Consider the following 16,899-nt stretch of genomic DNA (forward strand, 5'->3'; position numbering starts at 1 on the left):
ACACACTAAGTTGCGAAAACTCACCCTTTATTTATTTTATTTGTTCAGTTAATCCCCAGCTGTAGGCGGATCAGTGCAGTGGAAGACTCGACGGTGACCACGACCATATACATTTTGGTTTATGAACTTATTGCTTTTGTTTTATCCATTATTTTCATTATTTTTGAGGGAATTTTGATGTAATTTTGGACTTGGACTTTTGGTTTTAATTTAGGTTTTTGAACTGTGATTTTGGAATATAAACTGTAACGGCTAAGCATGTTTTTCTAAAATTAACTAAGGTTTTCGTAAGTAAGACGGTACCAAGAGTTGTTTGGATTTTAAAACTTCTGCGTACTAAGAAATATTTACGAGCCAATCAATAAATTAAAGGTTTTCCAAACTAAGTAAAAGATAATAATTGGAACGGTTTTTATGTATTGAAACGGTTTTCCAAAAACACTCTCATGTGACATTCTCGGATCCGGCCGTAACGTTTAGGCCGAGTTTGGGGTGTTTTATTAATTAACCTATTGTTTTAAATTTTTAAAGTAAAATATAAAAGAAATTTATTGAAAAATATTTTAAATTAAAATTGAATAATAAAATTCAATAACAATTTTAACTTTAGTAACAAAATTCAATCAAATAAAGGTTAAGCAACATATTTTAATATAAAATTAAAATATAACGGTATCTTTAGTTCTTAAGAATAATAACAAATATCAATTAAAAATATATAATGTAAGTTTCAGTTTTTACTTAAATTATAGTGATAAATTTGCATATTAACCCTATATAATTTACTAAGATCAAATGATCAATGCATGGGAAGTTAATTTTTAAGAATGATAAGAAAAAGATTAATTGAATCTTAATTCGATTTGTATGAGTATTATTATCAATACAAAAGAACGTAAATTCGAGTGAGCTGAAGTGCATTATTCTCCTATTTATGGGTTGGAGAGGAGCTATAAGTAGTTTTGAATATTATGTCAAAAAGAATAGATATGATTAGAACCTATACTAAAATCATTAAAGAATAAATTATAAGAAAAAGAAACAAAAAAAAAAAAAAGAAAAAAAAGAAAAGGGGGTCTTGTTGAGGTCGAGGGACTTATCCAATGCAACGTTCCATTGATTTCTCCACCAAAAACGTCATTGTATTTATATTCATCTATGCAAAATAAAAAGAAATTAATTTCACTTCACATCCCCAAACTATAGCTCATATTATAAATTTGTCTCATATTTTAAAATGTTTTAATTAAGTTTTTAAAAGATCAATATTGTATTAATAAGGTTTTTCTATGAACTTAATCATTTGCATTAAATATCAATTCAAATTTTAAATTTTATGTAAATATTTTTAAATAATACAGATAAAATTGTATATGTACTTTATGTACAAACAATTTAAATATGACTTGTTAAAAAAATGGCATTCATAAATTTTTATTAACATTTTTTTTTGTTTTTTAAACTGATTAGATCCAACATTTAGGCCATAAATATTCATTTGTTTACAATTTAATTTATATATTTTAAATACTCTAAAATTATATTTAAATTAATATTTAATATTTAATATCTAAATCATCACGAAATCAATTGAAAATTTTAATTGATACAATATTGATATTGATAGTTTAAAATTTCGATTAAAATCTAAATCTAGATGATTATTTGAAAATGCTGAATGAAATTAAGAAAAATGTTATGTTCTGACAAAGTTTATACAAATTCAAATTTTGAAGACAGTATTGTTAGGAACAGTAGCTATAAACATCAAATACAAACTATAAAATGAACATAAAAAATACAAAAGAAAAATTTGTATTACATCATGTTTAAATTAGAAATCAAATCGAATCATGAATACAAAATTATCTTAAAACTATTTTTTTATTTACAAAATTTGAATTTAAAACATTACTTAAAAGAGATGGTAAATTTTTTACTACTTATCCTACAAGTTTTGTAGTTAATTAATATTAAGATAAACTATTAAAATAGTTATTTTTTGTTTGTCTTAAATTACATTTTAATTATTTATATTTGAAATGATATATTTTAATCACTGAACTTATCGTATTATAATATTTTAATCACTGAACTTTTAATTATCATTAAATTATTATTATTATTATTTCGAACGCAAATTTTAGTTTAAAGTATAAAGAGAGTGGATTGAAGTTAAAAAGAAATAAAATTAATGGAGAGGAGGAGAAGGAGGCTGAGTTGTCAGCTAAAGGAACCAACTTCCGTTTCTCATTCCCACACTTTTCTTTCTTTTCCGCGAAAATTCTCCGCTTTTCCCATTTCTTCTATTCTTTCTTTTTTGTAACTGTAATTCTTTTTTGTAAGTGTAATTCAAAATCTCAGTACTTCATATTTTTTTCCTCAAAGCAAAATCTCAGTATATCAGGATTTCTAAATTGGGTTATCCCATATGTCCAACCCCGATGAAGCAGCAACCCACAACGGTGACGCGGGACCGTCCGCAACGGCGTTTACACCCCCCGCTTACGTGGAGAACCCCACTCCGGCACTTGGGTTCGGCGTCTCCTCCATTACCAGGCGTTGGAAGAGAGAGGATTTATTCAATAAAGGGTCTTTAATCGCCAGAGGATTCGCTTTCTTGCTCTCTTTGCTCTCTTTCATAATTACGGCTAGCAACAAGCATGGTGACTGGAGAAACTTCGACAATTACGAGGAATACAGGTCATACCAAAACTCCATTCATATCAAATTCGATCCAACAAAAAAAAAGTTTAAAATTTGATTTAGAGATTGTTATTTTTACAGGTATTTGTTAGCAATCGCAATTCTATCGACTTTGTACACGGGAATACAAGTGTTGATACACGTGACTGCACTTTGGAACGTAAAGCAGATATTGAATCAACGTATCTCTGCCATGGTGGACTTTGTTGGTGATCAGGTTGCTTTTCCCATAACTTTTCATCACCTTATTATTATTATTATTAAATAAGAGAATTGTGGGACATCTTTAAATTAAAAAAATTATATATAACAGGTGATGTCGTACTTGTTGATATCATCGGTATCTGCAGCAATTCCATTGACAAACAGGATGAGAGAAGGACAAGACAACGCTTTCACTGATTCCTCAGCTTCAGCTATTAGCATGTCTTTCTTTGCCTTCCTAACACTGGCAATATCTGCTGTTGTTTCTGGCTATAAATTGTCTACTCAATCATACATCTAATTTTTCTTTCACTTTAGGTGATTCTTTTTACGTATTTTTATCAATTCATTTGCCCTGGCTGGCTCTATGTGATAATGATTAGCCGAGCAAGCATCGCAATATAATGCATACTATTGGATACCTACAATCTTTGACTTTTCAAAGATGAATAGTGGCAGAAAGTTGGCACCGAAAGGCACCGAAAGTAAAAAGTAAGATTAGTTGGCATGGGATAATTGCAATTTTGGTCCCTAATTGTATAGGGACATTGCAAGTTGATCCTTAAACCTCAACTATAAATAGGCCTAACCATTTCTTACTTTCTTCATCCCACACTTGCCATTCTCTACTTAAGGCAATTGTTCTCTCTCCCTATTTGTAAACTTTTACTTGTATTTTTGGAGTGAAATATATTTGGTAGTGCCCGAGGACGTAGGCAAAATTTGCTGAACCTCGTTAAAATTCTAGTGTTCTTTATTTTTTTTTGTTCTGCATATTTTGCAAGTGTCATTGTAGTGATTTATTGTGCTATTAAATTACGATAGAGGGATATTCTGGCTAGGAAAGATCTGGTATGTAAGCGATCCTCGTGATCCACCTCTCTTTCCTGGGAATTGAACTTAGTGTGATTTTTCAGTACAATAATTTTACTCTTTCACACGCTTCCGCGCAACAATTGGTACCAGAGCCAGGTTCGTACTTGGGGAATACGACCGTTTACGGTACTATTCACGTATACGGCACTATTCACGTATACAGTACTATTCACGTATACGGCACTATTCACATATACGGTACTGTTCACGTATACGGTAGTTGGGATTGAGGAGAAAAATGGCAGCAGCATCGTCATCAGCAAGGACTACTGTGACAAATGCAAAATTTGAAGTAGAGAAATTTGACGGTACCAATAATTTTGGTATGTGGCAGTGTGAGATCCTGGATGTCTTATGTCAGCAAGAGCTGGATATAGCCCTTGAAGAAAAACCTGACAAGATGGATGACAAGGAGTGGGCCAAGATCAATAGACAGGCGTGTGGTACAATCCGCCTATGTTTGGCCAAAGAGCAGAAGTACTCCGTCATGAGGGAGACATCAGCGAAGAAGCTGTGGGATACATTAGAAGAAAAGTTTCTAACGAAAAGTCTTGAAAATAGGCTTTATATGAAAAAGAAACTTTTTCGGTTCACGTATGCACCCGGTATGTCGATGAATGACCATGTGAACTCATTCAATAAAATTTTAGCAGACTTGCTAAATTTGGATGAGAAATTTGAAGATGAAGATAAGGCATTATTGTTGTTGAATTCCCTTCCTGATGAATATGATCATCTTACCATCACATTGCTTCATGGGAAAGATTCAATCACATTTGATGCAGTCTGTAGTGCGTTGTATAGATCTGAGACTCGAAAGAAAGATAAAAGAGATCACAGAGATACAACTGCAGAAGTCTTAACAGTAAGAGGTCGTTCACACAGCAGCAAACCTGGTAGAAGGGGTAAGTCCAAAGGGAGACCCGCCAAAGATGAATGTGCCTTTTGTCGTGAGAAAGGGCATTGGAAAAAGAATTGTCCTAAGTTACAAAAGGGCAAGTCTATTTCTAATGCATGTGTAGCGGAGCATGATGAGGAGTCAGACTTTAGCTTGGTTGGCATGGCAATGGCATGTCAAACGGATGAGTGGATATTGGATTCGGGATGTACTTACCATATGTGTCCTAATAAGGACTGGTTTTCTAGTCTTGAAGAACTAGAAGGTGGAGTTGTTTTTATGGGCAATGATAGTGCCTGTAAGACAATGGGTGTAGGTACAATCAAATTGAAGAACCATGACGGCTCAATCCAAGTTCTGACAGATGTTCGCTATGTACCCAGCTTGAAGAAAAATCTCATCTCATTAGGGGCCCTAGAATCTAAAGGGCTCACAATCATTTTGAGAGATGGATTACTAAAGGTAGTAGCTGGGGTATTGACGGTGATGAAAGGCACTAGAAGAAATAACTTGTACTATTTAAATGGAAGTACAGTTATTGGATCAACATCAACAGCTTCTGCGAAAGATGCAGATTCAGAGGCTACCAGGTTATGGCATAGGCGATTGGGACATGCTGGTGAAAAAGCTTTGCAGACTTTGGCGAAGCAAGGCTTGTTGAAAGGTGCAAATTCTTGCAAATTGGAATTCTGTGAACATTGTGTTCTGGGCAAGCAGACGAGGGTAAAATTTGGTTCAGCAATTCACAATACGAAAGGAATTCTGGACTATGTTCACAGTGATGTGTGGGGACCTACCAAAGTGGCTTCTTTGGGAGGTATGCACTATTTTGTCACTTTTCTTGATGATTATTTAAGAAAAGTATGGGTGTATCTAATGAAAAGAAAAAATGAAGTTTTGGATGCATTTCTGAAGTGAAAGAAGATGGTGGAGACTCAGACAGGTCGAAAGGTCAAACGACTTCGATCAGATAATGGTACTGAGTACAAAAATGATCCATTTCTATAAGTATGTCAAGATGAGGGCATTGTGCGACACTTCACTGTTCGAGATACACCATAGCAGAATGGGGTGGCAGAACGCATGAATCGGACTATACTGGAGAAAGTTCGATGTATGTTGTCCAATGCTGGATTGGGCAAGGAATTTTGGGCTGAGGCAGTTACATATGCGTGCCATCTAATTAACCGATTGCCATCAGCTGCAATAAATGGAAAAACTCCTATGGAGATGTGGACTGGTAAACCTGCTAATGATTATGATTCTTTACATGTTTTTGGTTCCACTGCATATTATCATGTAAAAGAATCTAAGTTAGACCCAAGAGCAAAGAAAGCATTATTCATGGGTATAACTGGTGGTGTAAAAGGATACCGTCTCTGGTGTCCTGATACAAGGAAGATTGTTTTCAGTAGAGATGTAACTTCTGATGAATCAACCATGATGAAGAACGAGGATTCACAAAAGGATGACAAAACCAGTAGTACTTTGCAGCAGGTGGAGTTTGAAAAGGTTAATGATGATCCAGCTAATATTGAAAGAACAAATGATAAAGAAGTTTCGACCCAAGAACTTCTACAGCAACAAGATTCAATTGCATATAGGAGGCCAAGAAGAGAGATTCGTAAGCCTGCTCGCTTTGATGATATGGTGGCCTATGCACTTCCAATTGCAGATGATGATGTTCCTTCCACTTACACAGAAGCAATAAGTAACTCTGATGGTGTAAAGTGGAAGCAAGCTATGAATGAAGAAATGCAGTCTCTTCATAAAAATAGGACTTGGGAGTTGGTGAGACTGCCCAAGGGAAAGAAGGCAATTGGATGCAAATGGGTATATGCAAAGAAGGAAGGATTTCCTGGTAAAAATGAAATTCGATACAAGGCTAGATTGGTAGCAAAGGGTTACGCTCAGAAAGAAGGAATAGACTATAATGAAGTGTTTTCTCCAGTTGTGAAGCATTCGTCTATTCGGATTTTGCTAGCCTTGGTTGCGCAATATGATCTTGAACTAGTTCAGCTTGATGTGAAGACCGCGTTTTTACACGGTGATTTGGAAGAGGAAATCTATATGACTCAGCCAGATGGATTCAAGGTTGTTGGAAAAGAAAATTGGGTTTGCAAACTGACAAAGTCGCTTTATGGATTGAAGCAATCTCCGAGGCAGTGGTACAAGCGATTTGATCAGTTCATGAAAGGGCAAAGGTACACAAGAAGTAAATTTGATCATTGCGTGTATTTTCAGAAGCTACAAGAAGGAACTTTCATATACTTGCTCTTATATGTTGATGATATGCTAATAGCATCTAAGAGCAAAGTTGAGATTGAAAGATTGAAGACTCAACTCAATCTCGAGTTTGAGATGAAAGATCTAGGAGAAGCTAAAAAGATTCTCAGCATGGAAATATGTAGAGATAGAGCTCATGGCAGAGTTAGCTTGTCTCAGAAGCAGTATTTGAAGAAAGTACTACAGCAGTTTGGCATGAACGAGCAGACCAAACCTGTAAGTACCCCGTTGGCTTCTCATTTCAAGCTTTCTGCACAACTATCTCCTTCGACGAATACGGAACGAGAATACATGTTGCAAGTTCCGTATTCTAATGCAGTGGGTAGCTTGATGTATGCAATGGTGTGTACAAGACCCGACATTTCACAGGCAGTTAGTATAGTGAGCAGGTATATGCATAATCCTGGAAAAGGACATTGGCAAGCTGTGAAATGGATTCTACGGTATATTCAGAAGACCGTGGATGTTGGATTACTGTTCAAGCAGGATAATACACTTGGTAAAGGTGTTATTGGGTACGTTGATTCTGACTATGCCGGTGATTTGGACAAGCGAAGATCAACCACCGGTTATGTGTTTACACTTGCTGGAGGACCAATAAGTTGGAAGTCTACACTACAGTCTACAGTTGCATTGTCAACCACAGAAGCCGAATACATGGCTGTAACAGAGGCTGTAAAGGAGGCTATTTGGTTACAAGGTATGGCTAAAACCTTGGGGTTGGTTCAGGAGCATATTAACGTGTATTGTGATAGTCAAAGTGCTATTCATTTAGCAAAGAATCAAGTCTATCATGCACGTACAAAACATATCGACGTACGATTCCATTTTGTGCGAGAAATTATTGAAGAGGGGAAAATTTGTCTTCAGAAGATCAAGACTGCAGATAATCCCGCAGATATGATGACCAAGGTGGTAACAACAACCAAGTTCGAACATTGTTTGAACTTGATCAATATCCTGCAAGTTTAACAGTTGAAGAAGGCACTATCAAGTATTGTTGTCAAAGGTAGAAATAATTGTGTGAAGATAAGATTATCCTAATCAAATCTTCAAGGTGGAGATTATTGGATACCTACAATCTTTGACTTTTCAAAGATGAATAGTGGCAGAAAGTTGGCACCGAAAGGCACCGAAAGTAGAAAGTAAGATTAGTTGGCATGGGATAATTGCAATTTTGGTCCCTAATTGTATAGGGACATTGCAAGTTGATCCTTAAACCTCAACTATAAATAGGCCTAACCATTTCTTACTTTCTTCATCCCACACTTGCCATTCTCTACTTAAGGCAATTGTTCTCTCTCCCTATTTGTAAACTTTCACTTGTATTTTTGGAGTGAAATGTATTTGGTAGTGCCCGAGGACGTAGGCAAAATTTGCTGAACCTCGTTAAAATTCTAGTGTTCTTTATTTTTTTTTGTTCTGCATATTTTGCAAGTGTCATTGTAGTGATTTATTGTGCTATTAAATTACGATAGAGGGATATTCTGGCTAGGAAAGATCTGGTATGTAAGCGATCCTCGTGATCCACCTCTCTTTCCTGGGAATTGAACTTAGTGTGATTTTTCAGTACAATAATTTTACTCTTTCACACGCTTCCGCGCAACACATACATGTTTGTATTTTCACAGTACAGAGCAGTTGTATGTTCTAATGGATTGTTATGGTGACTTGACCTCACACAAGTTTTGTCACTAAACCAGCTGCGTGATTTAAAAAAAAATTCACAAAGTCAAATTCGAACTGTGTTAATGTTGAAGCAGTTCTTTATTGACCACCCAAATTCATTTTTTTTACTTGTTTTCTACTCTTACAATCTGCTACAAAGTTGAATAAATAAAACAAATGAATAAATGCACTAATTCTGGGTATTGAGTATTGAGTCACAGAACCTACAGAATCAAGCAACTAAAGGAAAACTAATTGATAAACATCCACTTTGTTGATTGGTTTACTCCTAAAAGTTATGTTATTTTGCTTTTTCAAGACAGGAATCCGTCCAAAAATGAATCATCCCTAGGTTCATTCTTAGCAAATGCCCCATCTGAGAAATGTGGTTGGCTCATGTATGATGAGCCAATGGCCTTCCCCAATCTAGAGAATCCGAAACTACCTGTGTTGTTGTTGTTCTGCAGCATCCCCAAGCTAACTCCCGAGTTGGGGTACATTGTATTGTTAGGCTGACTGGGGACAGCTGAAGGCCTTATCGGCATGTTTGCAGTTACAGCCGAAGGTCTGTTCATCGTGTAGCCGCTCCCGCGTGCAGCAGGAACATCGTGGTTGTGTTTCCCTTCGTAAGTAGTTATCACAGCCCTCAAATCATGGGATGCTCGCTCTACATGTTTTCTAACAGGACAACCTATTGCCGTACATTTGTAGTAGCTCCTGTATAAAAGATTTTGACGAAGTCAACAATTTTAGTTGAATAAACTGCACATCCAGGCTTCCTATTAGTAGACAATTAGGTGGAGTCTAATGACGAACCTTGGATTGGGGTTTCCCTTGACTACTTTCTGTCCATATTTCCTCCATCTATACCCATCATCAAGAATATCAATATCACTTGTTGTTTGCACCACTATTCTAGGCTCTTTCACAGTTTTGCTACCACAACCTACCATACCTTCATTCTCACTTTCACTTTTCCTGCAAAAATTTAAAAAAAAATCACAAAAGCGTAAGCTAAAGCAAGAACCCATTAATGGGAGAATCTGTTTTTCATTTTTGGCTATGATCCAAGCTTACCATCTTTTAGCATCTGGTTCATTTTCATTGATATCATCACAACCATTAGTATTACTTATTGCTGAAGAAGCTTGGTCAAAGTCATCATCATCAATGGAACCCGAAGTCTCATCTTGCATTATAAAGGAGTCTCCTAGTTGGTTCCCTAATGTACCAACTGATTGATCTGATATCTCAGCAGAATGAGACGACGAGGACCTATTACCTCTTGTAGATTGAGGCTTGGGATGGTTATGGCTACCTTTATAAACTATTTCAGTAATTTGTCCATCCAAAGATCTCTCCACTTTTTTCTTTGTGGGACAATTGGGATACGTGCACTTGTAATAACTGCGTGGGTTTTCACTCCCTTTCACTTGTTTTTGCCCATATTTTCTCCAATTATACCCGTCTTCAACCTTCCTGTTGTTCATATACTGTGATGTTTGATGGTATTGGGAAGTGTAATTACCAGCTGGTTGAGAACCTGTATTGCTCTGCATATTTGGTTTGAATTGGACCATTTCACCGCCGGCTTTCTCTAAACTCCATGCTGGTTGTTCCTGAGGAAAACCAATTCTTTTATTTAGCCTAAACGCCTGCATGCAAATAGAATCAGAGAAATGAAATAGCTAGAAGCCAGCGTTGTGTACCATAGAAACCATGTTGGAACAAGACTGAAAGGCAGTGGTAGCGGTCGTAGACGGCAGCGTTGACTGCGTTTGAGGCACTTGGAAAGAAAAATCAAACCCCTTGGGCTTAATTCCTTGTTGATGGTCATTAGAATCGTTCTTCCAGTTTACCGTTTGAGCACCGCCAAAAGCACCGGTGGTAGTCGGAGAAGAAAAAAGCTATAAAAGAAAAACACAGATGAATTTAGCATATACATAAAATTCATATGTAAAACACAGTGATTAAGTTTTAAAAAGTACTCACAGCAGAAGTGGAGAAAAGAACAGGTGAGTCCAAGAAATCTGTCGGGCTAAAAGAAGAAGGGGAGATAAGGGTAGGGAAGATGGGTAAAGAAGAAGGAGCAAATGACTTGAAATTTGGAACTTGAGTGCTAAATTTATTATGGTCAGAAAATGAAGGCCAAGTGGTGTTGGTGGAGGTGGATTGATTAACGTTGTTGTCCATGTTGATAAAAGCAGATGATGATGAAGCAGCCATGGGAGGAGGATATGGGGTTTGAGGTCGCTACACAATTTATATATACAAAGTATTATGGAGTATGGGGGGTATTTCATGGTGAAATAAGGTCTCACCTTTCTCTCTGCTACTGCTCCATGATTCTTCTGAGAAGCTAAAACCAAGTTTGACCGTGGAAAAAAAAGGGATTCTCGGTCAAAGTATGTGGGTTTGACTGGACTATAGCCATTGTTGATAATTATTTATTTTGTGATACATAAATGATCAATGGCGGCTGATCTAAGCAGAGGGGAGGGAGCCCTTTTTTTTTCTTTTCTTTTTTGTTAAAATCCATCATAACTCTATATACTCTATATAAATTAAAATTTTACTCTCTTTACTTTTTATATTTTAAAATTAAGGTCTAATTATTAACATTATTATTATTATTTCTTAACTTAAGGTTTATTGTGATGTTATTTTTTAGTTACATTGTTATCAAATGAATAATTTTTTTATTTTAAAATATTACACTAATAAATTTAATAAAAAAATTAACAATATTAACAATTAGAAAAGAGGTGCAAATAAGATGGCAGGCAGTGGCCTTTGCTCCCAAATGGTAAATATGTCTTTTAGTTCCTTTAATTTTTTTAAAATTATAAATTAGTATAATAGTAAAATTGCATCCTCCACTGAATTTATGATTCATCTTTAGCCCCCAAAGCTAGTTTTATGGCTTTGCCTCTGAAATGAGTCTGAATTTAGAAATATGAAAATTAAGAGGATTAAATTCTCAAAAATAAAAATATAGGAATTAAATTCTAAATTTATAGAGTATAGGGACCTATGAAATATTTTAACCTTTTTGTTTTCCCTTGTTATCAAGGCAAATCCAAGTCGATTCTTTTTGTTCCACGTTGTATGTCTTTTGCAATACCCCCCTGGCTGTTAAACAATATCCACGTTGTCTTGTTATATCCACCCACGCTCAAGATTGCTTAGCTCATCTTAATATCATTTTCTACTTCTATTTACTTATAATTAATAATAAAAACAAAGTAGAGAAATCAAATATTTAAATATTTGGGTCATCTCAGTCCTTGTATGTTTTACAAGTTTTAATTTTAACCTTTATACTTTTTGTTTTAAGAATTTATTCTCTTTTTTTTTTATTTAATGTTACTATTAATGAATTCAGTTAAAGTGGATTATGTTTTGATTTAGTATTTCAAGTTCAATTGATAACCATATCAAAGAAGTTGAATTAAATCAGATTATATGGTATTTTTTAAAATAAAAAACTTTGCTCGTATTGCTAATATTACACGACAAGCAAATAAAAACGTTAAACTTAGAGTTGTAAGTTTTTCCGTCTTTGCAAGGTTTTTTAGCATTGTTTCATAGAAATAAAGTGAAATTCAGATTTTATGTAACTTTAAATCGATGTGTGAGCATTTTTTTAAAAAAAAAAAAATAGTACATATTTAAATTTGATCAAATTCTCGACAATGTTATTCAAATGCTAAATCAAAAGAATAAAGGAACTAAATTTCAAACGTCAAAAAGATTTGAGAGAGTAAAAAGCCCATTGTAACTCGAATTTGTACCCAAAAATTGTGAAAAGAGTATAGGGCCTTAGAATAGAATTAAACCTTTCTTAATTTGGCGAAAGGGAAATCATCTCAGTGCAGGCACTAGCTGTATTTATAATTAAACTTCAAATTTTGTCTTTCTTTCAAGATTTTGATAAATGAATTTATTAATCCTATTTTAGCTCATTTTCAAATCAAATTTTACTAAATATACTCCTCCGTGTATATATATAATAGCATGACTCAAGTGAGTGAAAATAAATAAATTTATCCTTTTTTTATTTTTGGTTATTCCATTTGACCATTTCAATTGAACCCCATACATGTACATGTATATATTCTATTTTTTTTCTTGTATTATATATTTTATTGACTCTCTCAACTGTATTTATTTATACTTAATTTTTGTCTAACAAATAGATTAAGCTCTATTATTGAATAATATAATAACTTAAAAAAACTTCCAAGAAGCTAATGTTCTGCTTTTTTTCCTTATTTAGTTCACATTTGGCTCATTCCTTGTGTAGGAGAGAACCATAATCCTTGACCATGTCAGGAGAGAACCATAATCCTTGACCATGTCAATTATTGTACCAGATAAATATGCAACTGTATATGCATTCTGGTTAATATGCATTTTCTTTTATAAACTGCTAATGAGATCAAAGTGCTAATAAGTACGATAATATACATCTTGTTCTTCATATGATAACATAAATATTTGGATCAAACGGATTTTTTTTTCCAGAAAAATCATAATTCAACAGTGTTCCTGCGTCTAAAGGCAACATTAACAAGTTATATTATGATAATAAACAGATGACTTTTGTATTTTTTTTATATATAAAAAAGGAACACTTTATAAAAACCAAAACCAAATTACAAAAAAGAAAGGGAAAAAAAAAAAAAGAGTTACAACACAGGAACAAGGAACTTTCAAGGAGACAAAACAGGCATGACCACCATGTGGACCCTGCAAATAAGTAGAAAAGACATTACTTCCTGTAAGAGAGGATTAAACTCTGTTCATTCATGTTGCTGTCAATAGAGATGTTATACAACAACGGGAAGAAGGATGGTCACAATTATCTAATAATCCACGTGATATTCAATCCACCTGAACCATGAAGCATTTGAAATAAAGCTTGTTCAGAAACCCAAGAATATCCGCCATTGGCACTGCAGCAGCAGTCACTTTTGACTCCTGCATGTATTGTGGTATATAGGACCATATGCTCATTCTCAGTAAGAGTTGTGCTGTCTTTTGAATGGCCAAAGGTGTCACAAGTAAATAGTTATAAACGATTCTAAGCGCACATAGATAAATGGGTCCCTCTTTTTAATGAGCTTTCCATCTAGTTTATCAGAAGATTTACACGTGAACCAAGACCACTTAAACAAGGGTGGAATTACGAGGACAAACCCATAAAGGAGGCTTACACCTTAGCTGAGCAGCTCATAAGCCACTTTTGAGCTTGGATAAATTAGGGTTCTGCGATGCTTTAGCTCAAATATGTTTGAGATCACTAATGCATGAAGTCAAATATGTTAGTATAGTAAGCCTACTTGATCTAGCTTGTAAATGAGCAAAACACTAGTATATGAAAGAGCTCAGCTTGACTTATCACAATTAAAACCCATCATTCCCCTTCCCCTACATTCCTCAAAAGGAATTAGAATGAGTATGCATGTCTGCACATTGAACAAGTCAAGTAATGGAGGCTCTTGCCATTCATCTTTAGTCAAGTAAATCCCATTAAACAAGTGCTATTCATATCAGGCCTAGTAAAGTGTTCTATGAGTGGGATAAGGGGAAAAATAACAGGTAATCCATGGCTGGCTCAAGCACAATAACCAATGTCCCCGAATGACATAAAACAAACATCATCTAACAGAAGAATATGAATTTAGGTACAAAAATAGTCTAGACTGATCATAGTCCAAACCTACGATATAAATAGTTTCATCACAGAACATGTGCAGATTTGGGTGAAATTGTAGCAAATAATATGAAATAAATAGATTATAAATTATCCATGCTCAATGATTACATAACAGGACCAAGTCCTAAACCTAAGAATATAAAATGTGCAACTTCAGCACTCTCTGGTGAAATACACACCCAAAAGTCAGGGATAGAGACTTAATTGTGTGACCAAACTAGCAGCAACAGAACTTATGACTATTATTTATACAATCTTCAGCGCAGTGAAAAATGCCAGCTAAACAAATGGACCAACGTTGAGCAATGAGGCACTCACAGCTCTAAATCTTATAGGATTATTCTTATACATCATTCACAGCAGTGAAGAACACAAATTAATGAAATGAAGACCACAGCAGAGCAATAAGGAACTCACGATTCTAAATGTTCGAAATGCAGAGACCAAGTATGTTAAACTCAAGAATCACCCTTGATTTCATCCGAATCTGAATCACTCGCATTATAACCTGATAAAAGACCGACCACAGCAAACAGAAAAAAGCAAACAATTAGGAAATTATCACTTACAAGGTGATGAAGATACTAATATTTACAGAGGTGAACCTGGATGCTTATCGCTGACTTTCCAAACAGAAGACCGCAGCCTCGACGCCCTTGTCATCCAAATTCTTCCCTATAATACCAATACACCGAAGCTAAACTTAGAAACAAAGACAAACTTAGTTGGAAGAAACAAAATGAGAAATAAGATAAACTAATCCAAAAACCCTGTTGCTGCTTCTAGTTAATCTTGGAACCTAAGAAAATAGAACAAAAGCTCCAAACTTCATCTTGTAATGAATTTTATACAGCAAAACGGCAAATTCTTAAAATTCATTAGTAAATATGTATTGCATTTTCCTAAGCAACCATAAATTCACAATAGCAAAGCATAAACCCTAAACCCAGACAAAAGTGAAATTAAAAGGGAAGTCTTTAGGAACCAAATAAGGGGGAAAAGAAAAAGGAGAAACCTTTTGGGCATCCCGGGGAACCCCATAACCGCTATAATACATTTGACCCACAAGAACCTGCATGTTAACGTCCCCGGCTTTGGCTTCCTTGAGAGTATCTTTGAACCAACGTTTAACGCAATCGGAGACGACTTCGGAAAGTGGGAGGCGTTGACTGGCACTGGAGCTCTCCATCTTCTTCTTGGAATTGGGTTTGTTGTCTTCACTTATAATCCGCCGGTTCAGAGTAGTGGGTTTTGGGTTTTTCCCAGTTGTGTTAAGATGGTGGGCGGCGCCGGTAACCTTTGCGAGATGTTGAAGCTTGGTTGCGCCGGGCAGCGATTTTCCCATAAAATAAATTGAAAACCTAAAGACAGAAAAAGTATGTGAATGAGATGTGTGCGCCTTTAAAGAAAGGGAAATCAGTTAAACTTTTTCCCCCCTAATTATATATTTTAATTAATTATTTTGGTCATAAGAAATTAACTCAAATTGTTTAGAAAACTTTTCATTTTTTTAACTTTCTTGTTATATTTATTTTTTTAATACAATGTCTATTACTACTCATAACCCATCTCCAATAGACCTGTCCATGGGTCGGGTTTGAGTCAAGTCTTAACAAAATTTTAGACTCATTTGATAGGTTTAGCCCGAAAATGGGCCTAAAATTTTACTTAAATTCGACTCGAATAAAAATACTAAAAATAAGACCCGACTTGACTTATCCATATTAAATTTTTATATAATTTTTAAAATATATATATAATACATCAAAAACACTAAAAATATTAAAATAAATATTTTCCAACCAATTGAAATAAATTTAAAAAAAATCTTTATACTTAAATAACACTAACATAAGTGCAACTTAACAAGCAAATGTCTTCAAAATTGTAGCAAAATTAACATTAAAATAAAAGTTATACAATATTCAAACAATATCAACAAAATAGTATCAATAAAAAGTGAAATGACAACAAAACAGTGAGAAAACAATAAGAAAACAACATATTTTTTTCTTTTTGTAAATTTGGGTTGAGTTCGTGTCGAAGACCTATATTTTTGCCCAAACCCTCCTACTTTTCGGGCCAGGTCAAAAGTTTACTCTGCAACCTTTAAATAGAAAGATAATGCGTTTCAACGCATTCGAACCCAAATTCTCGTACACTGACAACAATATTTCACTATGTTTTTAACATGATATTACATTTAACTTTTATTCTTCAAATTTGAATATTTATTATTTTTTTCTTAAATATTTTACTTGAGTTTGAATTCGATAATTAGTAGATCAATTAAATATTTCATTTTACAATTATAAAGAATGATTAGACATTTTATTTGAGCTACGATTTAAGATTTTATAGATCACTCGTGATGTTATTTTTAATGAAATTAAAAACAATAATGATAATAATTTAATTATTTTAACAATAAAATTAAATATTATAATAGTGGTATTAAAATTAATGATGAAATAGGCGGAAATTTTAACAAGTAGAGGGGAAGTGAAAATTTTGATCATTACACCCTGGTGGAGTATAT

The 16,899-nt window shown here is 34.4% G+C and overlaps 3 protein-coding genes across 4 annotated transcripts; 1 reads left to right on the forward strand and 2 right to left on the reverse strand.

The window, feature by feature from the left end:
• The first annotated feature begins 2,211 nt into the window (after window positions 1-2,211).
• LOC107949374 (CASP-like protein 4B1) lies at window positions 2,212-3,419 on the forward strand. The gene is made up of 3 exons (XM_016884063.2): window positions 2,212-2,703; window positions 2,788-2,923; window positions 3,020-3,419. The coding sequence occupies exons 1-3, from the start codon at window positions 2,432-2,434 to the stop codon at window positions 3,209-3,211; spliced, it is 600 nt and encodes a 199-aa protein (XP_016739552.1). The 5' UTR covers window positions 2,212-2,431; the 3' UTR covers window positions 3,212-3,419.
• A 5,397-nt stretch (window positions 3,420-8,816) lies between these two features.
• LOC107948975 (probable WRKY transcription factor 33) lies at window positions 8,817-10,963 on the reverse strand. The gene is made up of 5 exons (XM_016883659.2): window positions 10,631-10,963; window positions 10,348-10,545; window positions 9,716-10,257; window positions 9,455-9,616; window positions 8,817-9,355 (listed from the first exon to the last, which is right to left on the reverse strand). The coding sequence occupies exons 1-5, from the start codon at window positions 10,862-10,864 to the stop codon at window positions 8,953-8,955; spliced, it is 1,539 nt and encodes a 512-aa protein (XP_016739148.1). The 5' UTR covers window positions 10,865-10,963; the 3' UTR covers window positions 8,817-8,952.
• Window positions 10,964-13,137: 2,174 nt separating this feature from the next.
• Window positions 13,138-15,896, reverse strand: LOC107948974 (uncharacterized). Of its 2 annotated transcripts, none has more exons than XM_016883658.2 (4): window positions 15,376-15,896; window positions 14,966-15,035; window positions 14,778-14,868; window positions 13,138-13,390 (listed from the first exon to the last, which is right to left on the reverse strand). In XM_016883658.2, the coding sequence occupies exons 1-3, from the start codon at window positions 15,703-15,705 to the stop codon at window positions 14,819-14,821; spliced, it is 450 nt and encodes a 149-aa protein (XP_016739147.1). In that variant the 5' UTR covers window positions 15,706-15,896; the 3' UTR covers window positions 13,138-13,390; window positions 14,778-14,818. The 2 variants fall into 2 exon arrangements, with proteins under 2 accessions (XP_016739147.1, XP_040967365.1); XM_041111431.1 differs by having other exon boundaries at window positions 13,138-13,621; window positions 15,376-15,773.
• Window positions 15,897-16,899: the final 1,003 nt, after the last annotated feature.

This window comes from Gossypium hirsutum, chromosome A04 (assembly GCF_007990345.1).
Source record: "Gossypium hirsutum isolate 1008001.06 chromosome A04, Gossypium_hirsutum_v2.1, whole genome shotgun sequence".
Taxonomy (NCBI): domain Eukaryota; kingdom Viridiplantae; phylum Streptophyta; class Magnoliopsida; order Malvales; family Malvaceae; genus Gossypium; species Gossypium hirsutum.